The sequence below is a fragment of the Sminthopsis crassicaudata genome, chromosome 2, assembly GCF_048593235.1.
Source record: "Sminthopsis crassicaudata isolate SCR6 chromosome 2, ASM4859323v1, whole genome shotgun sequence".
NCBI classification, from domain to species: Eukaryota; Metazoa; Chordata; class Mammalia; order Dasyuromorphia; family Dasyuridae; genus Sminthopsis; species Sminthopsis crassicaudata.
Genome location: NC_133618.1, coordinates 576,950,127 through 576,976,572, shown reverse-complemented (window position 1 = coordinate 576,976,572; position 26,446 = coordinate 576,950,127). Strand labels below are relative to the sequence as shown.

The 26,446-nt window shown below is 33.8% G+C and overlaps 1 protein-coding gene across 13 annotated transcripts in view; it reads right to left on the bottom strand.

Annotated features, from left to right (window-relative positions):
- The window catches only part of BTRC (beta-transducin repeat containing E3 ubiquitin protein ligase), a 182,248-nt gene that overhangs the window by 83,524 nt on the left and 72,278 nt on the right, over positions 1 to 26,446 (bottom strand). For 5 of the 13 annotated variants that reach the window (XM_074295378.1, XM_074295375.1, XM_074295383.1 and 2 more), the window contains one exon: positions 76 to 153. The exons of 2 other annotated variants lie outside the window; for them this stretch is intronic. In XM_074295378.1, coding sequence (XP_074151479.1) covers positions 76 to 153 — 78 coding nt within the window. Of the gene's footprint in view, positions 1 to 75; positions 154 to 9,189; positions 9,277 to 26,446 lie in introns of all 13 variants that reach the window. 6 more of the 13 variants (XM_074295368.1, XM_074295374.1, XM_074295370.1 and 3 more) reach the window with 2 other exon arrangements.

Sequence of the window (26,446 nt, the reverse complement as noted above, 5' to 3'; positions counted from 1 at the left end):
ATTGTGTGTGTGTGTGTGTGTGTGTGTGTGTGTGTGTGTGTGTGTGTGTGTTTAAAGTTAGACTGAATTTCATACCTGTCTAAGTGAATTCTTCTCTGGTATTATCTTCCTAGGGGGCTCGTCATTATTACAGTCTTCTCTCTCTGAGGAATTCTGTGAAAGAAAGTAAGCTTTAATTCAGTTCTATCATCTCCAACATTATTCTGTGGGAGGAAACTGAATAACAACTATCATTCTGCAAGCTAAAACATTATATATCTGTGCACTTATTTGTATGTATACACACACATGCATGATCTAATACATGCAGGGACATACACACATATTATTAAAAACACATGTACATGTTGTGGATGTTTTAGGTACTGCACAGAGATTAATGCATATTTATAGAGTCAGGTTTATTTCCTTCTAAAATAGCAGGTACTAGATGCAAACAGGTACAAGTTCAGGCCTATATATGATCACAATTTCCTATATATTCCTTTTCAAATAACTGATTTTCAGCTATACCAAATGGTAAATATAGTTTTAAAAAAGGCATTGGCAATTTTAGTAGTTGGATTTATATGTATACATATATATTTTTAAAGTCTGAGATTAGGGATTAAGAAGAGGCAAAATAAGAATCAATCAATTTAGAAACTGGCAGTGAAAGTGAGGGTACTTTTGAGTAGTATTTTTATGAGTGGTACTTTTAAATATTTTTAATATAATATTTTTGTTGTAAGAAAACTCAGCTTTCTATGGAATAAAGCTATTTATTTTGTGAAAAGTCAAGTCTCCAGTGTTAAGACCTCTGTGTTATATGCTAAGTTCAATGCCTACTATTTAGTAATTCACCAGAATAATAATTTTCAAATCTTACTCAAGTCCTAGTTTTTCCGGGCCCTCAAAACTGGGTCTACTTTCTTAGATCTTTTCCCTGTATTTCCTAGATGTTTTATTTCAGAAAGCTAATATTAATATAGCCATTAATTTTAATTCAAATAGTAGGACTGATTTCTAAAAACTGTTGGCCTCTGTCATTGCCAAGTAAAAGGGATAACTAAGAGATTTTCATATACTTAGGAAGAAAACATACCTAAATAAAATTTACTCTAAAGCAAAATTCATAAGTAACAATAGTTATGCTAAGTAAGTTTTATAAAACTAGAAATCAGGTAACATTTCAACAATTTTAGCATCTAAATTTGTATTACTAAAATCTGAACTATTGCTGTTTTGAGATATCATTTGTTTAATTCTAACAGGAAACTTTTGTTTCCAGAATTGGAAACTAAAATTCTAATTGTAAGGTTTCTATGAAAGTTTTCATATAAATTTCAAATTAAGCATCTACCTTTCTTCATCATCTTTTTTTAATCTACCCTCTTTTTTTTTTTTTTTTTTTTTTTAATCTACCCTAATTCTAAAACAGTAATTCTTAACTTTTTTTTGGTCATGGATTTCTTCTTGGAATACTGTTTTGAAATACATAAAATAAAATACATAGGATCACAAAAGAAACCACATATGTTGATATAATTATTAAAATATTTAAGGTCACATATTCTAAGTTACAAGCCCTTATTTGAAAAGTACTTGAGTTCTCAAGGTTGATAGAACTTGATCATAGTTCTCTCTAATAACATCAGATATAACTGCTCCTTTTGGGTAGATGCAAAAGCTACTATAACTTACTTGGATGTTAATTCTGTGATATTTTAAATTTATGATGTCTGCAAGAAGTGACTACTATTAAAAGGGTAATAAAGATTAAGTTTTTGACTTACAGGGCACAAGTTATGGAGTGTCTACAAAGGGAAAAGCCAAATTCAGATCTATATAATTTTAATATATTTTTACTTATTTTTTTTTAATTGGGCTTAAGAAACTTGCCCAGGGTCACACAGCTAATATGTTAAGTGTCTGTGACCAGATTTGAACACAAGTCCTCCTGACACCAGGGCCACTGCTCTATCCAGTGCTTTATCTAGCTGCCCCCATGAATTTATCTTTAGAAAAGAATATGCAGTTCAATTTTTAATTAGTGAAAATGTTTAATGTATAATTTAGCTTACTAGAATTTTGCTGGTAAAATACTATTATAACAAAACTAAATGGCAAGATGTTTTGTTTTTAGAGAAATTTAATTATAAAAAGTGTTCTGAATTAAACAGGAAAAATTGGGAGATGTTCTATATATACCTACAATTTTCTTTAAGTTTTTAACATTTTGTACATTGTCTTATTTGATTTTTGTGGACAGGAATTTGTTTCTGTCAAGAAAAACTGGAAGGTTATCTGAAGTATAAAAAGAACAACAGAAGAGGAAAACTGAAGGAATAGCTCAAGTAATCCTCCCTACTACCAATGCAAAGAAAACATAAGTACGTTTTGCATAAACAGTGACAGTAAAAAAGGGTCAGAGAAAATAATGTTAAGAGCAAATTATGTGTAATCAAACACTTTTCCTACGGGCCATCCAACAACACATAAAAATAAAATGAAAAACAATGATTGCTAATGCTATTTGACATGATAAGATTTCATTCCTGCATTTTACAGTGTGCCAAACTTGGTTATTTCTAAGCCAAAATACCAAACTGATACAAAAATTGACAGCTCATTTTAATGGCACTTCATCCAAATAATTATATTATTTACTTTAACTTACTTCAGTGAAACTGGGTCAGCCTTCTGAAATGGCTCTGACTCTACCCACTTTCATCCCTCCCCATCTTTTGGTGGCAAAGAAATAGCAGCAAAGACATAAAAACTGAAAAGCCAAAAATCACAACTTATAAGAGAAAACCAGTTAATTTATCCCAAAGAAAGGAGTCCTCCAATGAGTTTGTTAATGTCTCCATTACCAGAAGAAGGCCAGACTTCTTACACAAAAACAGAGAAATGTTGGGAGAAAAGAAAGGACGCTGAAAAAAAACAAGAAACAAAAAGAGTGGAGAAAATAAGAAAGGGAAAACAGGTGGAAACCAGCAATGGTGGAAATTATTAGTTGCAACAGGGAAGGTAAATAGTAGACAAGAATAGCAAAGGAAAATTAGCCAGTGATGAGGAGACAAAAATGACAAACTAGCTTTGTAATTTGGGGGGGCCAATAAGTTGCATAGAAGGATTGTAGCATTTGATGGGATTGGATATCGTTTAGTCTGCGTGTGACACATATAATCATCTATATTTCAATACCACCAAGCCAGAAATATGTAGACCATTTTTCATGCATTTGTATGCACCAAATAGCCACCTGTAATTGATGCTGAAGGCATCACCTACAAAAAGTCACTAAGCCTTATCTAAAAAACCACACCTTTAATGTTTCCATGTATTCCTCTGAAAGTATGTCAACTAAGACATTTCAGTTCATTTATTTATAGGAGATGTGAGGAAAGACAAAGGATTTGTCTTTTACTTGCATCTATGGCACATCATAGTAATTCACTTTTGAAATGATGACTCTAAGACTAAATTACACTCTATTTAAGAAGGCAAGCATATATATATATATATATATATATATATATATATATATATATATATACACACATATATATAGTGCATTTTAGAAAGATTTTAATAAAAGAACAAAATTTTAAAATTCTAGCAAATGGAGTAAAAATTTCTACAGTAAACTATGCTAGAGGAGTTCTGTGGGAATTCTAAAATGACAGCTAACTTTAGTAATATAAGTATCTGGTTTTATTAGTGCAAATACTCTTTCCACTGATGTATATCACACACAGTAGTGTGTGAAGGAAAGATAAAAGGCATCAATAAAATATATTTTTAAAAAAGTATATGCAATGCTATAAAATTCTACAGGTAGCAATGATTAGTTGTTCTGAACTTAGTTATTAGCTTGTTCTCAGAAGAGGGATGGAATGCCATCAATTAGCCTATCCTCAAAGCCTTTCCAGCTTGGTTATTTTCCTAGACCTTGAACTCTGGAAACCAGAGTCATCTCTATTATATATGTTAATATCAAGGCAAGATGTTAGGATTTAATCATGATAAAAACTTTTTGGGGTAAAAAACTAATAATAACTAGCTGTGCTTTTTATAAAATAAAATAATCTTTTGTTAATTCACTAAACTCTAGGTCAACAGTATTAATAAACCTAGCAAAGAACCAAACATTTCAATTACAACTTTAGAGTTAATGTAATAATTTTATTTTGTTCAGGGCTATAACAATATCAGCATTGTTACTAAAGTTTGAGAAGTCAAGGAGAAACACATACCACTTGTAGGATTAAGACAGAACATCAGATCTTAAGACTACATTCTAAAATGTTTCCTGTGTAACAAGAACTTGGTGCTAATGTTTGTTCAATAAATGACACAAGGCAAGGAAGGAGGAATGCTGAATAAAAAGAGTTGGACTAAGGGTTCTGAAGACAAATCAAAAATAATTTCAAAATCAACACGTAAAGAACTCCTCTTCCTTTCTTTCCCAATTTCCCTGTCATTCATCAATGCTGCCAACCATATCTGTAATCTTGAAAGCTTGAAATCATCTGTGACTCATTATTCTTCTTCACCCATGAAATCTAGTCAGTCATAAGCGTTTGACCAATTTTTCCTCCAAAATCTTGATAATTATCCATCCTTCCTTATATCTGTAAGTTTACTGTTACTACCATCCTACTTCAAAATTATCAGCACCTTCTGAGTTGGATTATTGTGAAAGTCTACTCACTAGCCTCTCTAACTTGAGACTTTGCCCCATCTTTCTTTCTTGCCTATTATCTGCTTAAAAGTGTTAGATTAGTCTTCCTTAAGTACTATAATCATTCTGTTATTTTATCTACTCAAAAACCTTAAATGGTTCCCTATTTCCTACAATATACAGTATTTTAAAGGCCATTCATAATGGTTAAGCCAGTTACTTTCTTTTACTATTCAATTTACTCTATGAATTTTCTATGAAACATTTCTTTATCTAGAACTCTTATTCCCTCAACTCTTCTCCAAAGTGTTATGGCCCTTATAGATTATATACACAAATTTTCATTTAACAGAATTTTGCAGTCTACCCCATCTTGACATGAGGAAGCCCCAATACAATCTGTGTTAGATAACAACCCAAGATAAATATAACAATATTAATTTCTAGAGAAATAGTTCAGAATTCTGTTGAGCTCTTAAATCTTATTTTTGATATGTATTCTTTTAAAAAAGGAAAATGAAACAAAACCCCCCACATTAATCATACCAAATAAAATGATTATTTCTATATACAAAGCAGAATTTAAAAAAGGATTTCTATGTAGAATTGCATATCTGTATTATGTAGAACTTGTTTTTCTTTGTAAATATATAATAAATTCTATAAAAGCTGTCTAGCTTGTCTATGTCTCTTTTTGTTTTTCATTCTGTTCTCTTCTATACATTTTAAATAAGGCATAGCATTTTGAGTAGTATCCCCTTTGCCTTCATCAAAGGATTTTATCTTGATTTTTAAGGGATATTCAAGCTTAGTAGACTGGCACTGTATTGTTATCCCACTTAATGTCCCTAAATATTAACTTGTATTGTTCTTAAAGTGTTTTATGACTATATTCCCAGGCTACAAGCTCTCTGAAGACACAGGATGTTACTTTTTCTATTATTCTAAAGCACCCAATACACATAGGATGATAGATCTAGAGCAGAAAGAGACCTCAAGGTCAATTAATTCCAATTCCCTCATTTTATAAATAAGAAAAAGATCACACAGATATTAAACATAAGAGACAGATTTGAACCCAGGTCTTTTGATCTCAGAATTGGAATTATTTCCTTTATATCACATAAGTTCCCAATAAAAATTGAAGACAGGACATTTCTGAAATGGGATTCAAACCCATGCTTTCCTGCTCAGATGAAAGCGTCCTTGAATAAGGAAAAAAAAAAAAAAAGAAAAACTAGCACCTTAGCACACTCAGTTCTCCTGCTCATAGAACCCTCCTATCCATTCTCTGCATTTCCACCAAAGAGGCATTAAGCACAGATCTGTCCATATAGTTTCCCTTCTCAAATTCTAATGGCTCCCTATTGTCTCTAAGATAAACTAGAAACTGGAGCTTTGACAGTCGTTCACAACTTGGCCCCAAACATGCATATCACTCCCTCCTTGGCTCTACAATACTGCCAAACTGGTTTTCACTATTTCAAATATGACATTTCATCTCCAGTCTTAATTCCTTTGCCCTGGACCACCATAGGCTCAGAATGTGCTCGCAATCTCCTTCTGCCTTCAAGACATAGGGAGTCTTTTCTCGTTCTCACACATGCCATTTCCTCCCCCATTACCTTGTATTCCTTCTATTTTACTATTTTTTATTAATTTGTAACTATTTTCTTTATACTCATTTTGTGTTGTTTTCTCCCCCATACCTACCTCATTGAAGATAACTTCTTTGGTCTGTATCTTTAGCACTAATTATAGTGTCTGGCTCATCAATGGATCCTTAATAAATGCTTTCTGATTGGTTGAGTGGTTGGTTGGCTTATAAGACAATGCAATCATTTCCACTACTTAGCTAGTACACAGATAAATAAATCCATAACCAAGAAATTTTCATCCAAAGAGTCTCCCCCAAATTCATGAAAACAAAATCACCTTTGGTAGCTTGGAGGGAGACAGTTATCTTAAAGATAACTAGAACACTTGATGATTTAGGATTGTAGCTATATTCCATATGGAACACTTGAGCAGATTACCTAATATTTTCAGTTCTCTACAAGCAGGCTTCGCTGCTATATTTTTTCCTCCCTTTAACATTTAAAAATATTTATTTAGCAATAGCATGAAAAGCTTATTCAGAAAAAGTGCAGGACTGGTTCCGCTGGGCACAGTTCCCTTTCCTGTACCACAATAATTACCTGGTCAACATTGTGGCAAGTCAAAAGAGTCTCCAACTGCTTTTGTATTGGTTTTTGAACTAAGGCAAGCAGGAAGTTGTACCAAGACTTTAAGTCTTGAAGATTATTTCATTATCAATTTTGGTGGGGGGTGGGGGGAAAATATCCTAACTTATGTGGTAAGGACTTAGTACATGTTGCTTATAGCACAAATGATTTTTCCTCCATTCTTGATTTTTCTGCTATATCTGATTCCATTTACATATATATGTATATATGCACGTATTTGTTTTAATCAGCCAAAATCTACCTTCTTACCCTTCTATCACAACCACTACTCCCTTCCCCAATTGAGAACAGAAGAAAAACTAATTCCATTGCAAACATGTATGGTCAACCAAAACATTTTTCTAGATTGACCCATATCCAAAAATACATCGTCTCATTTTATATCTTAAGTCCTTCATTGATCTATCAGGAAGTAGAGGTTGCTTGTTTTATCTCTAGTCCTCTGAAATCAAGGTTGATTGTTACATTAATAAGAGTGCAGCACAATAGTATTCTATATCATTAATATATGCCATTACATTCATTAATATCCCATTTATGTATTTTTTCCTCCTCTTTTCTTTCTATTTCCTCATTGAGTGAAATGCATTTTAGTATGTGTATGTACTCTTCCTGCTTTTGACGAGTTCAGATGAAGGTGAAGTTCAAATGTCAGACATTCCTCCCATCTCCTCCTTGTTGGGACAGATGTCTACAAGGTATACTCCGATTATATGAAATAAGTGTCCCCAACTTTTCTTTCTGTTCTGTTTTCAGTGATTCATTCCCTCTCTATTTTAAGATCATCAAGAAAACAAAACCACTTCCAAGTCTAATTGTATTCCTTCTTTAACCCCAGCTGATGATGCTGAGAACATCTGTATTATCTATCTCCTCATATTTGAATATAAGTAGTTTATCCTTGTCTAGTCCTTTATTACTTTCCATTCATGTTTATCTTTTTAAATTTTTCTCTTACTCCTCTATTTAAATTTCAATGTCTCTATGTTGTTCTGGTCTTTTCATCATGGATGCTTAGAAGTTCTCTATTTCATTAAAAATCTATTCCTCTTCTCCTCCCCCCTACTCAATTTTGCTGAGTTAAGTTATATTCTTGTCTGTGACTCAATATATTTCCTTTGCCTTCTGGAAAACTGTACTCCAAGTTCTCCACTTCTTTAAAGTGATTGCTGTTAAGTCATATGTGATGCTAATTGTGGCTCCTTAGTATTTGAATTCTTTCTTTCTGCCTGCTTTTTTTCCACCTGGAATCTCAGGATTTTGGTTATGATCTTACTGGAAGTTTTCATTTCATTTCAGGAGAGGATAAGTGTAGTCTTTCTATTTTTATTTTACCCTTTGGTTCCAAGAGAGCCAGGCAATTTTCTTTTAAGATATCTTGAAATCTGATGTTTAGACTTTTTCCCCCTAGAGGCAGGAGGAATCATAGCATTGAGATAGGTCAAAGATTCTTAAACTATTTTCTCCTCAGTATGTTTTCCAGGTCAGCTGTTTTTACTTAGAGGCACCTTAAAAGTTTTTCTATTTTTTTTAGCTTTTTGATTTTGTTTGATGATTGTTTCCTCAAGAGAGTTATTGCTTTTATTTGGTCCATCCTAATTTTCAGTGAGTTTGTTGCTGTTAAGTCCTTTTCCAATTCTTTCTTCCATCGTTTTAATTTCTTTTCTAATTCATCCCCCCCCATTATACTCGTTCCATTTATGAAAACATTTTAAAATTCTTTTTTAAAAAGCCCCAACTCCTACTATATATCTTTCAAAAATTCAGGTTGGGTTTGTGCCCAATCTGTGCATTGCTCTAAAGCTTTGCTTGAAGATGTTTTGGAGTCATTTTCTTCTTCTTTATTTATGTCAAGCTTCTTTGTCACCATAATTGCTCTTTATAGTGAAGTTGTTTTTGTTCATTTTTCCAGCCTACTTCTTGACTTTGGACTTAATACGTGGGTTGGACTCTGAGACACTTCTAAAGGAAAGTCTGGACTACCATTAATAATGGTAAATTCTTCACCTTAAAAAGGTTACAAGCCAAAACTAAAGTGAAAGGAATGATAGTGCATGAATTTTTGTTTGCAGATGATTATGCACTCAATAGAGCCAATAAAGCTGAGATGCAATAAATTATGATTGATTCTCTGCCACTTGTGCTAATTTTGGCCTAACAATTAAGACCAAGAAAACACAGGTGCTTGATCAGCTAGCACCATATCATCCATATGTGGAGCCACTGCTTACAGCAAATGGAGAAATTTTGAATACTGTGGATCAGTTCACTTACCTTGGCAGGATACTTTCCAGGGATGTTACACATTGATAAAGAGGTTGACAAAGACATTGCCAGAGCTAGCTCGGTGTTTGGGAGGCTCTGAAGGAAAGTGAGGGAGAGAAGAAGTATTAGACTGACTACAAAATTGAAGGTCTACAGAGTTGTTGTATGCTTGTGAAGCCTGGACAGTCTACCAGTGCCATGCCAGGAAACTGAATCACTTCCATTTGAATTGTCTTAGAAAGATTCTGAAGATCATATGGCAGAATAAGACATTGAGGTCCTTTCTTGAACTAAACTGCCAGGCATTCAAACTCTACCACAGAGATTGTAATATGCTGTTGGAATACCAAACATATGCTTGTCAAAAAGATTTTTCTGGAGAACTCATAGAAGGCAAGTGCTTACAAGGTGGTCAGAAAAAGTGATATAAAGACAACCCCAAGATTTCTCTTAAGAACTTTGGAATTCATTGTGTGACATGGAATATCCTGGCACAGGAATGCCCATCATGGTGTGCCCTCATCAGAGAAAAAGCTGTGCTCTATAAGCAAAGCAGAATTTAAGAAGCCCAAAAGAAATGTGAGATGTGCAAATTTAGAGAATCCACCTCAAATGTTCACATAGACTCTTTGTGCCTGCCTTGTGATAGAACATTCTGAGCTCATATTGGTCTGATCAGCCACAGTTGGACATATCATAACTTGACTCTTAATAGCGATGTCATTTAGGTTCTCTTTGACAACAAAGTATAACAACCAACTATCCCACTTTGATTTTTCATTGCATACATTGCAGCTGCTTCAAACTTTTTTTCCTCTGTCAAGCCTTTATACCATCAAATATCTGAAGGAGAAAAATATCATTTATGCCCTACCTCAAAATCCCTCTACATAATTCTCTAATCTCTTCTCTATTGCTCTAGGTTTCTGAATAAGAAATTTCTCACAAGCAATCTTCTGAATGCTTATACCCTCCTTTCTGTGAGGGTTTGCCCCTCTAATCACTGTTATTCTTTCTCCCATCTTCAACCTCTTCTTATCAATTAATTATTTCCCTGTAACCTTTAAACGTGTCCAAGACTCCCACATCTTCAAACAAAAAACTTGCTTAATTCTGCTTAAGTTATCTATACCTTTCCTCTCTTTCACAAAGTTTTATAAGAAGTCATTTATTTCAGCCACTTATCTTACTTCCAACTCTACTAGCTTCACACTCTATTGAAACTGCTCTCTCCAACATTACCAAAGACATCTTCATTAATAAATTTCACAGTTTTATCTCAGGTCTTATCCTTCTTGACTTCTCTTCAACTACTAATGCTACTGACTACCTCTCTCCTGCTTAGTTCTGATGACATTGCTCTCTTCTCCTCTTCCGGTCTAACCATTACTTCCTCTGATGGATCTTTACTTCTGTTCCATCCTTTAATAGTGGGTGTTCTCCATTTAGGAATATTTTCATTCTTATTAACTTCACTGACTCTTGTGAGCTCAATTATGATCTCTCTGCAATTTATTCTCAAATTGATATGTGCAATCTTAATCACCTTTTGAGTTCTAACTCCAATCATCATTATTTCTATGTCCCATAGACATTTCAAATTGACCATGTCCAAAACAGGGCTTTTGTTAAGAGTATCATCATCCTCTCAGTCACCAATGCTTGAAACTTCAGTGTCATTCTCTACTTCTTACTCATACTTCTTCTACATATCCAGTCCATTTTCAAATTGTCATTTTTTTCTTCACAATCTTTCTCATATATATCCCCATTTTTCTACTTGCACAGCTAATCCCTTAGTTCAGACCCTCAGTATCTATCTCTCTCTTGGACTACTAAAATAACTTTCTTTTTGATTTCCCTACATCAAATCTATCTCTTTTTCTAAACCTTCATCTACTTAGTTGCCAAAGTGATTTACCTAAAGTGCAGGCCTGATGTCACTCATCAATCAGCTCCAATGGCTCCTTATTATCTCCAGGGCTAAATACAAACTTCTCTATTTGGCCTTCAAAGACTTGTATAACCTAATTCCTTGGCTTCTGAATTACTAGTACTTTCATCTCTCTCAAATACTCTACCACACAACTACACTAGCCTTCTTGCTTTTCCTCACACAGCACTCCATCTCCTGACTATCTGATTTGTCAAAAGCTGCCTCCTATACTTTACCTCTATTTTTTGGCTTCCTTAGCATTCTTCATAATTCAGCTTGTAGTCTATCTTCCTAGTGCTCTTACAATGTTATTGGCACCTTTTCGTATATAGTTTTTGTGTATACTACTTTTGATATAGACACTGTATATATCCTACATGTACAAAAATATTTACCCGTTGTCTCCCCCATTAGAATGTACACTCTCTGAGGGCAGGGACTGTGTTTGTTTCTGCCTTTCTTTGTATCCCACAGCTTTAACAGTGTCTGCAACAGAGTGAGTGCATGATAAATTCTTTATTATCACCCTTCTTAAACTATTGCTCTTTCAAACTTCATTATTTCTGTTGAACTTTGTCACCAGAATAGCTATATTACAATGATCCTCAGCTCTTTACTCAATCAGTGAACATTAATACCTACTATTCTAAGCACTGGGGGAAAAAAAGAGTGAAAAAATAGTCTCTGCTCTCAAGGAGCTTACAAGCTAGTGAAAGAGACAATAAGAATACAAATATTTACAAAGCAAGCTATAAATAGGAGGGGGAAAAGGAAATAATTAACAGAAAGAAGGCACTGGAACTCAGAGGGGTTGGGAAAGACTTTCAGTAAAAACAGGGATTTCGTTGTTTGTCTATGACATCAGGGAGATGATGCCATGATATATGCAATCAAGTGAATTAGATTTAAGTGAGAGAAGACTGAGTCACTAGCCTCACCTTTTCCTCCAGAGCTATCTGGATCCAATGGCAAGATAAAGATCAGGATGACTGGAAATGATCCTGATGCAGTGTGAGACCTAGGCCTTTTCAAACTAAAGTCTTTTAATAGGTCTTAGTTTGCCTGAAGCAACACCCAATATGTGATTAAGGCTAAAAATGAGGCAGAGAATGGCCTCTTTTACCTAGTCAGTACCTACACACATATGTGTGCATGCATGTATGTATATGTAAAATTTTGGGAGAAGAAAACCCTCCAGGTTTCTGGCAAAAAAATAAATGAATGAATGAATGAATGAATAATTACTATTTACATTCACTCTAGGAAGCTAGGAAGGTCAATAAACAGAATAGAAGAGGAGGGAGAGAATTCCAGGCACCAAATTCCCGGGAGAAAATGCTTGGAGCAAAAATATGAAGTACCTCCTAAGTGGATGGCCCAGAGAGCCTAGTCACTGGGTCTCCTCCCCACCTCCCCAGTGCTTATCCAATCAGATGCTAAGTCAGATCAACTCTATCCTTACAACATTTCTAATATTCATTGTCTTTATCTCCATTCATAGGATCTATTCAGATCCTCATTACCTCTTACCTAGATTACTGTTCCAATCTCTCTCTATAGAAAGTTGTCAAAGAAAGCTTATGTTTGATTATGTTCCACAAAAATTTTGAAGGCTCTATATTGAAGCTAGAATAACATCAAACTCCTTAGCCTAGCATTTAAAGTTCTTCACAATCTACACATTTTAAGATTTAGTGACAATGGCTTTCTTGCTTTCTTTCCATTAACTACTCTCTCCTTACTCAGGAGATTTTCACTAGCTGTCTTCTATCCTTGGAACATCTTCCTTCATCTTTGCCTCTTGGATTCTCAGGCTTCCTTCAAGTCTCAGTTAAAATCTCATCTTTTACAAGAAGACTTTTCTGTGTTCATCTCCCCATTTTCTCTGTCTCTTTATGTCTCTCTTCCTCTCTCTCTCATATACACATACACACATATGCACATATACACACATATAATCTATATCTTGTTTGTACAATTTTTTTTTTTAAACAGTGAGAGTTTTTTTTTTCTTAGTATCCCCACTGTTTAACAGTGCCTGGCACAGAGTAGGCATTTCATGAATGTTTGTTGATTTGCTTGACTTGATTATCTGACTTCAGTTTATTTTTCTGGATCAGTGTCCCACTTTCACCTTGATGCATTCTCCCTTCTAAAGAAGTAGATTTACCTCTTCCATAATTTTATCATATCATTTTTTGCCTTTTTATGTCTTTGAAGAACTTTCCCCAAGCTTGAAATACTCTATTTCACCTCAGCTTCTTAAAATCCCTCATTTCCTTCAAAGCATGGTTTATATGCTACCTTCTATAGCAAGCCTTTCAGTGCCTTAAATTGTTAGCCTTCTCTCCCTTTTCAAATTACCTTTTATTCATTTGTTTAGTACCTGGAGAGAAAGTATTGCTTTTAATTTGTCTTTATATTTCCAGGCCCTTCTACATAAGTTACACAAAGTAGGTAGTTAATAAATGCTTGTTGAAATGAATTAAAATGAAAAGCCAAATCCTCTTTTTTAACTCCGAAAGTAAACATCTTGATCAAGGTAGAAGAATTTAACTTAAGAGTTTGTATTTGGATGTCTAGACAATTGTTACAGATAAAATTAAATAGCATCATTATCATTCAGCAGTAATAATTTGTCACTTATACTTCTTATCAAGAGTTCCAAGTCTTCTGTAAAGCTTAATTTTCCATCATAATGGCAAAGGTATAACTTTGGTATACTATGATTATGAACAAATAATTAAATCAAAACATAGGAAGGAAAAATAATATAGGGTTTAATTATTAATATAGATGATATTTTGGACTGGAAAACTGATAGATAATATTTTGCCCCCATCACTTCATAATTCTGAGCCAATTATAATTTCTAATGCTTGTTCTCCAAACTCCAAAATGAAAAGGATTCACTTCAAGGTTAGAAAGGTGAAGATAAATACAATACACATATATATTCATATTCCTCAAAGAAAGGCAACATATTTAATTAATACTGATATATAAAATACTATGCTGGAAACTAAAATTATTTTAAATAATGCATTTACATTTTAAGCTACACAATCCTATTTTTAAAAGATCAAAAGCTGACTGAATAAATCTATTTAGGGTTCAGTTTTAAAGAAATATCAAATTATCTTCATAAGGTACCATTCTTTTATATGTTTTCCTACACAATATTTGGCTAATATGTTTATCATTCTACATACTCTATTAAGCCACAATCATATCAAAGCTTATTTATACTTCTAATCTTTCATAAGAGTCTTAAGTTAAAGTTTTTATGGAATGATAATTCTTTTTGGTTATATATCTAATGCAAGGAACTAGATATAAGAAAGCACTCTATTTGATGACCAAATGTAAAGGGCTTCTACCAGTACTGCCTTACTCCCCATAGAGAAAACAAAAAAATTCTGCCTAGTAGGTTTTTCCCCCTGCTATGTTGTCCGATGCTAATTATAAAACAGTACAGATGTAGCCCTTCTCAAAATGCAAAGGGACTGTGCATATATGCAAAGAACAACTATTTTTTATGCTTCCAAATTCTTAATCCTGTTTGGAGCTGTCAGTGGGGGTTAATGGAAGCCTTGGATAGGAGAATTCCAATCTGGTTGGCAGATGGATAGGTTGGTTATAGCTGCATAACTATGTCTTGCCTGCAGGCACAATTCAGAACACTGTTAAAGCAATATAAAGTCTCTGTCAAGCTGAACCATTTGGATCAGTAGCAAGGAGAAATAATAATAAAAAAAAGAAGTTCATTTCTGGGCCTTTTGCATTTATGCTAGTATGCAGAAACTGATTAATTGTCATAGTGTGGTGGTCTTCTATACCTCAGATTTCTACTTCTGGAGTAGATTTTGCATGCTAATATAATCATTCTCCCTCTTGAGACATTAGCAAATAATCAAATGAAAAACAGGATCATAATTTACCGAGATTCGAGCAATTCTCTATGCAAATTTGACTTGTTATTGCTGCTGCCTCGTTAATCTGAATGCCTTTGACAAACTCCTTTGATTTATGAACTCGTGACAACTCCAATGTGTATATATTTTGCTAGATTGACATTATCATTAAGAGTGGGTGGACTGAGCTCACATGAATGGCTGATTTTATTCGCTGGTGTCTGCTGCTCAACAGCTGAGCATCTCCTTCTCACAAAGCCCCTGAGCGGCAGGCTCTTCCCATCTACCCATCCATTCATCATCTCGATGTTAATTGGCCCAGGCTTTAAGCAAATTTTCAACACGATTTAAAGGCACGATGACACTGATTACTGACCCTCTGCCATACGGTGCCTATTGATTAACCTGACAGAGATGATGAGCTTGAGGGAAACTAGGTGTGTGGGGACCTCAAGGGGAAAAATATATTGTCTATGCAGGCAAACACTTGTCATTACCTCACAAGCCAGAATTTGTACAGCAGACATCCTTAAAACACACTATTGCTTTAACACTTATATCTAATGCAGAAAGTGTTTTCTGTGTTCACTGATATTACAAATACGTCATGTCATAGCACATGACACATTCAGTATTTAGAAGAATTCCCCAGATAGGTAGATGGCTGCCTATCAACCAATTATGCCTGTACTGGCTGATATATGCATGTATTTTAGTATAAAAGTGAAGTAAATGCTAGATGGCCTGTTATAATGCTGTACACAATAAAAAAGAATGAAGTAGAAGAATCACCAAGGTCCTTAAGATTAAAAAAAAAATCAATTTATGGGATCATCCTACTGCGATATCATTAGAGATGAGACAAATGAAATGACTTTATAAAATTCAATTGTTAAAATTTCTCCATAAGATTCTTCAATTAAGAGGCAGGCCCCTGGCACGGCAAAAGTTAACAACAGAATTGTTTTTCATTTTTAAAAGTAGATTAACATTTAAAAGTAAAAAATACAGATCAAATTCTTCAGACAATTCAGTTAACTACTATACTTAGGAAAGTGGTACAGGCTTGAGTTTTTAAATAGTTAAAATGTATCCAATTTAAAAAAATAAATGCCTCTATTATTACTAAGGAATCTTTTTTTTTTTGAAAGAACTTGGAGTTTATTATCAAAATTGGGCACGTACATTATAACAAAACTGAAACCTTTAATACTGCCAGATTAACAAATGCATAGCAACAATAAAGATGAAACCTAAGTGATTTTTAGAGAAGGATTCTTAGTTTATTTAAAAACAAAGCTAACAAAATATGCTCCCTAGGTTCTAACTGCTGGCCATACAATCTACTTGTTTATTTGCAGATCCTAAGGGATGGAAAATATACAATTTTATAGCAGGAGATTTTGGTGCGGTACTAACAGTTATTTCAAAGCTAGAATAATAAGCTGTGAGCAGCCACAACTGTAGCCCCTATTACAGTGACATGGGCTGTTAATGTAAGAGATCAAATGTTTCTCAAGTCAAACAGTGTTGGTGCCTATTACACTGGAACATGTAGCTCAGTCCCTAAAAGCCTGCCCCCTGTTCTTTCAAGATAAACAAGCTCCCCTAAAGCTCTGAAGTACTCTTCTAGGGAGGACAGAAAAGGGAGCCCATGAGGCAATGATGGGTAAAGACAGATCTGAGATTTCTTTCTTTTGTAAGTTTCAAGTAAAAGAATTTCTCAATACAATATTTTAATATTTCACCAAGAAGGCATAAAGAAAAGTAAACATTTTAACTATGCTATAAAGATGAAAGGGAAAAACTAAAGTCATTCTTAGTTGTTATGATTGGAATGGATATTATAAAGCTGTCTGAATAAATTCAACTATGTGATTTCTTAAAGATTTGAACATCAATGTAGCAATGACTATGAAGGTACATATAAAATCCAACCTGCAAACACATTATATGTAAAAAGTTCAGTGAAACTTATGAGATTTTTTCTTTTAATTAAAAAAAGAAAAACCACACCACAACACATATAACTTTCCATACCAAATAGGTGCTTTACATTTTATCCTGCTAGACATTCCAAAGCAGTCAGTCACCCAATTAAGGCTAACCATAATAATGTGGTTTAATATCATAAAAACCTCAATGGGTTTACAAAGGTGGAATTTTTCAAGCACAATTTTTAAAGCATAATGAGACTAGGGATGCTAATGTAACTTTATAAAAGTTAGCATTTATTTTGCACTATTTAAAATCTATAGCTAATATATAGTAGTCTATATTACTCAATAATGTAAAGCAAAAACACTCTCACTAAAGATCTGGAGTGGAAGTGAATGTGAAAACTTCTAGAAAACAGAATGAAGGTGACCAAACTCACCTAAATTGTGAATAAAAAACGAGTTAATCTGATTAACTTCTTATAGTTAAATTCATGCAATTATTTGAGTAATTAAAAAATATATTGAAGGGTCTAATGTTATAATTTGTTTTTCTCTAGCAGATTCTCCATTTCCTAATTTTTGTTGCTGCCATATTTACACAAACATTTCATCCAGAAATCTTTTAAATATAGGTTTATGTGGATGAAGAGGCAAACATTTGCTTTTGCTAATAAGGACATCTGGTTACTTTTTAACTCAAAGACATCTGCATTATGTAGAACTGCTTGAATCCTCATAACAGGGTAGAAAACTATAAGAACCCTTAGGATGTAAGTTGAAATCCTTTTTATCTCTGCAACATCATTATTTATGCCGTCAACCTTGTTTCTGAATATCTTTTCTGCTTAATGATCAACCAATACACCACCTTGGCTATTTTCCCTGATTTTCTGTTTACAGTTACCTTTCAGCAGTGACTCAAACAATTCTTAAGATTCCTCCCAGGGTTGGCAAAATGTACTCCTCCAGGTACACTCAAATTTCTGAATGATGAGTAAACATACCAACTACTTAAGTGAACTTCTAAAAAGCTAACTGGCCAAAGACTTGAATTTAGATGTGTGGTTCTGTTGTGCTATTGTTCCTTATTCAATCACTCTCTTCAATTTGTCTTTTATTCAGTGTACTCGCTCTTGTCCTGACTTTTACTTTTCCCACTCATCATAGTATCAGTGATTTTTCTGGTCTCTCAAGTTCCAACTACCTTTTCTTCTCAATGATTTCCATCCAAGTTTTTTGTTTTTTGTTTTTTTGGTCCCCAAGATTGGAAAACATATCCAACTCAAGTCTCAAAGGTATATCTTATAGGAACAGTGGTGTATCCATTTGAAATCAAACACTCAACTTTGTTCTATTCTTGGCTGCCCTCTTTTTACTTGTTATAGTCTGATGAATCAAAAGGAGTGGCTGGAAGCTTTATATCAATTTTAAAAGGATTTCCCCAACAATAAATAGATCCATTCTTCTTCTTCTTTTTTGGGGGGGGTAGTATTCTAGGCTTTTAATCAGAACTGTTTATTTTTGCTATAATAAAAACATGCAATTTTTGAAATTTTCATTTCAGAAATATAAAAACAAACCCTCTAGAAAACAGTACCTTAATACGTTGCCCATTATATATAATTCACTGAGGGAAACCATACTTAATTCTTTGGGTGTTTGTAAATCACCTAACATAGAATGAAGTTCCTGACTAAAGTTTTTAAATTTAAGTGAGGATTCTCCATTTAAGAGTTGCAATACCTAGATAGTTTGCAATAGCAATAGCAGCAGATTAATTTGTACTTTTACCATACTTCAAAACCCTTCATGAAAAAATGCATTAATAGGTTATTTTCAACATGGAAAAGGTTTTTTAAATTATCCCCTGACAAGGTACTACGGATTGTTCCTTTTTATGCTGATGCAAATGAGTTTTGCTTCGAAGTAAAAGTATGGATGGATGGAATAAACTCAAGATCTTGAATGTTTTTCAATTCACATTTACATAGTAAGTAAATACCTTATATATATTACCTCTTTTGAGTTTCATTAACAACTTTCTAACGTAGATTTTTATTATCTCCATAAGGAAACTGAAGTTCCAAGAAATTAAGAGATTTGCTCAGTCACACAGCTAATTAAATTTATGAGGCAGTATTTGAACCCAAATCTTCATAACTCAAAATCTACCACAATACATTACTTATTCGATGCCCTTTCAGAGTATACGAAAATATGATTGTGTGCTTCAAGTTTTTGCTATTGAACATAATTTTTTTCTACTATTATTGTCTTTTACTGCCCAAATATAAGGAAATTAATTTAATTACACATTACCATTTTCTTACACAGGATCATAATTCCCATATCAAGTTAAACAGAATCATAAGATTCCTGTGACTACAGCAATTATAAAATAAAATATTTTTATCATTTTCAGCAAGTATCTGAATCCTATACACACTAGTTAAATATGAAAATTCAAAAGAAATGGGAGACCGAATTGTAGGCTGATTTCTTAGAAAACACCACACTGAACAATTAAAAAGTGACTAAAAGGAGTTCAAACTTTCAAGAACTTCCCTGTTTTGGGCTTGAATTTCAACTTTTTTAAAGGTAGCTTTTATTTACTGTATTGTTAAATAATAATTTTAATTACATTTAACATAGTTCTTAAGTATATACTTAATACTTTTTGGTGAGACTAATTTTAATATGAACTTATATTTAAAATATATTTCTATTAGCCATTGTCAAGTATTATTGTTATGTTATAGCATGAAAAAAGACTGCCTCACTAACTGCCGAGTTTGGTAATGGCTGATTGATTTGACAGATATCAAACAACATTAATTTCAATGCTATCGTACTTGTGTTTGCAGCAGAGGGCCTATGTAGACTGAACTAACCAGTTTTGGTTTTGAGGTTAGTGTTGCCTCAATTCTCTCCTGTCTAAGTCAATGTACCTCTTGATCTTGCAAACAACAAGGGAATAGTTGACTTCAAAAACAGTTGCCTATCACTGCCTGCTGCACAAAGGACATTCTATTCTGAGCAGTAGTTGGTAAGAAAGTATAGCCATTTCTAAATGCCAGTGGTTCCCAACATCCATGTTCCTCCTGAGCAGAGTGAAGTCTGAGAGTGCTGACTGGAGGGTCATTTGACCCACAAGGGCCTGGAAAGGTTTCTAGAATAACAGAGGTCATGTAATTGCCAAAAGAGCATTAGACACTCAATCACAATGGATAATTAAATGACCTACATGATTCCTGAAATGGCTCGTCTATATATGGTCTATTACTTGCATCCCTCAAGATAAGCTACTCCTTTGATATGACCTGACCTATAAGCCCAACCTGAGCCTCTACACTAGCTGCTTGCTTATATTGCTTTGTAAATACCCCCCCCAACAGTAGACATGTCCCAGACTACACTTTCAAGTAGACACACATAAAAATCAATCATGTGTCTTCTTCCTGCCATGTTCTCTGAAATAGAAAAGACTGTAAGAAAAGGGGAGGAAATAAGTAAATTCCTAGATTAGATTTTTTTTTCTATATTGGAAGGAAAAGAGGTATGAAGATTACAAGAGCAGAAAGTTACAAAAAGCTTTTATTTTCGAGTTTCCACTCAATATACAACTAAAGGATGAGAGAATTGTGATACACTAGTCAGTGGAGAATGTTAAAAATTGAAACTTGCCTAGACAGTTTTTGATACTATGGACTATTAAACAGGATTTATCTTAGCCCAGTTCTTTAATTCACACAAAAGAAAAGCTAACTCTAAACAAATAAAAATGTACTAAAAAAAAAAAAAAATCAACCATTTGCTTGATAGCAGGAGCAAAAGAAGCAAAATCCTCCCTTTTCATCTGTGTATTTTATGTCACTGCAATATTTGATCAGAAATGCTAACTAACAGAAGCCAGCCACACGAAATGGCAATAACATGATTGAAGAGAATTTGCCTTTTAAGAGGAAAAAAAGGTCTGGCTGTGGCCCTAGAGGCAGCTGCACATCTAGCAAGCATCACAAAAAAAGGCAGGAGATCAAGTAACCAAAGACAACCCCACAATGATGCCAAGAAAGAAGGGGTAAAGGGGACAAAGAGCTCACAATCAGAGTATCTTGGGGCTAGTAAGATTTTCCGGTTTCCACAGGAAATTATACAGCTTCAGGCTGCTAGCTATTGAGATACACCATCCCTGATCTCTTACTAAGATATCAATGGCTTATTAAACCTAGAACATATCTGTTTTAGTTAACTTCTGGGTGGGGAGGGACAGGAGGGAAGGGAAAGAACAAAATGTACTTAAATGCTGAATTTTTTCTCCAGGCTGAATGCCTTTCATCCAATAAGACATTCAAAGCAGTGACCCAGCAAATGGATTGAAAAAGCAATCTTCCGTCTCAGTGCCACATTATCATTCCTATTCAGTATTCTCCATGAGATATCTCAATCAGCTGTGTGTAAGTGACAACGCAGCCCATTGCTGGGTTAATTAAACATTTGACTTTAACACCCTCCCCTTCATTAAGCAAATAAAAACAGATAATTCAAACTGCACTTCATCCTCAGGGTACACAACACACATGTCAAAATTAAGAGAGTCCAAGGCCTCTGGGGATTTCTGTTGGGACCATAATCAGTTTAAATCTTATCTGGTTTATCAATTATTCTATTGATTAAAGCAAAGTGATTATACACAACTCCTTTGCCACATGGGACTTATATCAGCAATGCGAGAAAACAACTCCAGGAGGCTCCAAACTGATTAAAAGCAGAGAGACTGACCAATAATAGTCAATTATTACATACTAGCGATCCATATACAGATTCTAAGTTTCAGACGGGTGAAGAGAACTGTTTCCAATTGCTATATCCCTATGATATACCTTAAAATTGGCCAGGAGTAAATTTATGTATTAGAAGTCAAATATTTTTTAGTAGTTTAAACAGTGACCAGTATTTTCAAGACTTGAATATATTTTATAGGTTCTGGACTTAAAATGTGGCAGAGCTGTTCTCAAGCAAAGGAAACAAACTGTATGCCAATATTCTTGCCTAGCTGTATAAAAATAACAGAAGATGAAGAAGGGACCATCCTTACTTCTTCAAAATTTATTTGGTATCAAATTAACCAACATCTTGCTATCCAGAAATATTATATACTGGTTGGAGGGAGGAAGGAGGGAGACAATTTTCCCTTTAATTCTAGGGGCAAGTCTTCAAAGGTTTATCTCTGAAAATTTGAACCTAATTTTTAAAATAAAATACTAATGCAGTAAACTTTATAATTCAACTAAATATCTCCTGGAAATTTTACTAACATTAGAGCTATAAATACAACTTAGCTACTTGCCTCTAAAATGTTTTGCATGTTTTTCTACAAAAAATCCAGAACCTTTACACCTTAAGGCCATGCCCTATGATATATAAGAAAAGAGCTAATAAAATCCAAGGGGAAAAAAAATCAGAGGTAAATGTGTGCATTCATAGCTATGTCTTCATAAACCAAATCTGTTCGGACCACATGAGCATTCAACCATAATTTAACTTATCTTTTTCAGATTTTCCTTTTTCAGGCAGACTAAGAAACCTGCATTAGCATGCTGTATTTTACTCTCACCACTAGAAATACTGAGGGTGCTATTTGTAATTGTATTCTTTTTAAGAGGTTTGTTCTCTGCAGCTGTTTTCTGCTTGCAGTGTATTTTGTGTAATCAGCACATCATCATAAATACATTGGCTGTTCCCCTGAGGGTAGCTGTCAGTGTTTAATTTACAGAACAACCTGGCCAATGTGAATTTTAACACTACAGCACTATGGCAAGGAGTTACCACACTCTGTGAAAAACAGGTTTCTATGAATTTTTATATCAGGAGCTGGTCCCCGGACAATTTAGGTTCTAGAAATAGATTGTTTAAAAAAGCACTTCATACCTTGTATGCAATGGATTCTTTCCCATTTATAGTCTTGTAAAGAAGCCCTGAGCTAACTACTAAACCACAAGTGGGCACAATCAATTGCTGAGACAACAAAGATTAAAAATCTACCGGAAGGAGGCAGTATAAGAGACATCAGCTTTGTCTTCTAGTTTATTATTGACTTTTGGGGCTCCAAGGGACCATCAAAACTAATTTTCTAATTTCTATAGATAAGAAGTGGTATACAGGATTAGATGTCTCCACTCTTAGTACAGAGCTTCTTTCACTATTTCATACTATTTAATTAATCCAAATAGTAATCATGAAACAAAATGTCATGGCTGACATATGCATATAGTGAAGAGGGAAATGTCTTTACAATGATAGGCTGGCCTGGGATATATGATGAGACATAAATGATGTGACTATAAGTTTGTCACTGGTCTACATTAATTAATTACCTTAGCAATTAATAGGGAATGAAATACTTTTATCTTACAAAATGAAATGAATATTTACAACTAAATGCCATGATAACCTTCCAAAATATACAATGTAACCCTGGGTGAGTTACTCAGTGAACCGTAAGTATTTGATATCATGTCAAAATGCACCAAATGAAATTAAGGAAATACCCATATAACTCTAAGAAGAAGGAAATGTCATAAATTTTCCTACCTTTCTGGAAAATAATTTGGACAAAAATCTCTGAGAGCCCAATAATATATTAAAAAGCAGGGAATCATTCCAAATAATTGTATTCAAGATCACACACACACACACACACACACACACACACACACGCTTAATAGTGATAACTATATGAGAAAGAATATTAGATTTTTTATATTTAATATTTGGAGTTTTATTTAGGACATAAATAATATATTTAATTAATTAAAAAGGCAGAAAGGCAGAACCCCCCCCCAAAAAAAGGGTTTTGCTAATGCCCAGTGTTACTGTGATTCATGAATTTTTCCAAATTAAAATGCTTATTAAGAGTTAAGTTTGATTTTTTAAAATGAGTATTGCTACAGTTTATTTTCAAAATTTCTTAGAATTATATATTAATGATGTTATATGTGAATTATGGCTAACTTTGGAATGCTTCAAATTTCCCCAGGTTTCTGATAAAAATTAAATTCTGTTCTCTTAACAAAGATCAGTAAGATTTTTGGTACCCCTTTCCTGTAAAAACTAAAATTTCAAATATTTCCTGGCTAGTTCTTGAATAATATATGTAGTAAAGTCTTTAAATTAACTGTTTCTTCTTATATTGAGAAACAAACCAAACAAATATTTTCTATTTAATATTTAAAAATCAAATCTAAAAATAATAACTTGTCTCTTTCCTTCAGTTCTGCATAGCTAGTTGTAGCCACATAAAAAATACAAAACCAAAAAAATGGCTCACCAGAAGCATTAAAATAATTGGAACTAGATTCCTATAGACTTTCCTATAGACAGTTGACTTGCTTTTTTTTATACAATGAAAATGAAACTAAAGATTAGAAGTACAGCAAAAAAATTAGTCAAAATCATTAATTTTCATCTACATTTTTTAAAAGAAAAACTATTCATGATTTTTCTTCTGAACATTAGAATTAAAATATATTCTGGGGCTCTCTGAACCAAACTGGATGAAGTTAGCCTTAGGTCAGTCAAACAGAAGAATGAATGACTGAATTGTACCTTCCCTGGAGACCATGTAGTTCCATATACTGCCATTAGATAGCAGCACAGTACACACCATCAGTCATGCCTCCCACAATCTTCTCTTCCCCTAAGGCTTGAGCTCTGCTTATTCCATACTTTCAACATGGGTGTGTGTGTGTGTGTGTGTGTGTGTGTGTGTGTGTGTGTGTCCCTCCTTCCCTTCCCTCCACACAGCTGATTCTAATTCAATTAGTGCAGTCTACAGCTCTAGAAAAAAGTAATTCAATTAGTGCATTGTGGAGCTCTTCTATACCTCTAAGCAGATGTTCACACTCTTCAGAAAGTAGAGCTAAAAGTACCTGGACTACATTTTGACATGCTACTACATATGCCATGTCAAAATACTTATATCTTTCCAATCTCTGAAAAGAATGAAATGAAGTCAGGCTAAGTAAGGAGATATATACAATGTACAGATCCTTTAGTAAACAATAGGATTTTTTAAAGTACACATTTCACAAAGACTTAAATCTTAAAACGCTAAAAAAAAAAAAAAAAAAAAAAAGTGAATTGCTATGATTTATCTTAAATCAATAGTATGATGTTGCAGTCAAAAATTAATTAAGTCTAAGGTTGCACTGACAGAAACAGAGTAATTAGATTATAGCAGTAACAGTGAGACACTGTTACACTCTGAGCTACTAAGGTCACAACTAAAATATTGTGTTCGCTAGGTATCACAGTTTAAAAGGGGCAGTGACAAAATGGAATTTGTCCAGATGAAGGTGACTAAAATGTACAGGTCTTGAAACCATATTTCAAGTTGGGGGAACTGCAAAGAGAAAATTTGAGGGTAACTGACAGCTCTCTTTAAATATTCTATCTGAATTTTATTGTTAGTAGACTTATTGGAAACTCCTTTAGTGCAGGGATTGTTTCTTTTTTTGTCTTTAAATCACGAATGCCCAACACAGTGCACATACTAATAACTTTAAAAATGTTTGTTTTTCTATATATGGTATAGTTTAGAACAGTAAATGGAAATTGTAGGAGTTAAGTTATGGTAAATGAGAATGACCTACAATTAATCAATTAATCAATGAATAAACATTTTTAAACTGCTTACTATGTACCTGTCACTTCACCAATCACTAGGGATTCAAAAGAAAGCAAAAGACAGTTCCTGACCTCAAGGAGCTAACAATCTAATGAGTCAACATGCAAACAAATACATTCAATGCAAGCTACTTACTGGATAAATAGAAAATGATGGAGAGAGAAAAGGCACTAGAATCAAGGAGAGTTGGGGAAAACTTCCAAGTAAAAGATGGAATTTAGTTGGGACTTGAATGAAGTTAGCCAAGTCAGTAATCGGAGCTGAAGAGGGAGAGCATCCTGAGAAATGGAATGTTTTTGTTCATCAAATAGCCAGGAAACCACAGAATCAATGAATAAGTATCCTGGAATTAAGGTGTAAGAAAACAGGAAAGGTGGAAGGGGGCTAGATCATGAAGGGCTTTGAAGGCTTAACAAAGCATTTTTGTATTTGATCCTGGAGGTGATAGGGAACCACTAAAGTAGGGGGTTGGAGAGGGGGTGTGTGACATGGTTGGACCTTAACTTTAGGAAAATAATTTTGGCGGCTATACTCACCATATTGGCACTAGACTTTGTGTGAATACCCAATTAGCTTTATTTAGCCCTAATGCAGCTCAGAACTCCTTAAATGATCCACTAGCATCAGTTTCCCCAAGGGTAGGGATTACAGGTATGTAACAATAGACCTAGTAGCAATACACCTAGCTTTGGACTATTTCTCTAAAAGATTAAAGAGTTTCAAAAAACAAAAACCAAAACAACAATCCAAATCTCACTTAAAAAAAAAAAAAAACTTCACAAGTATTTGT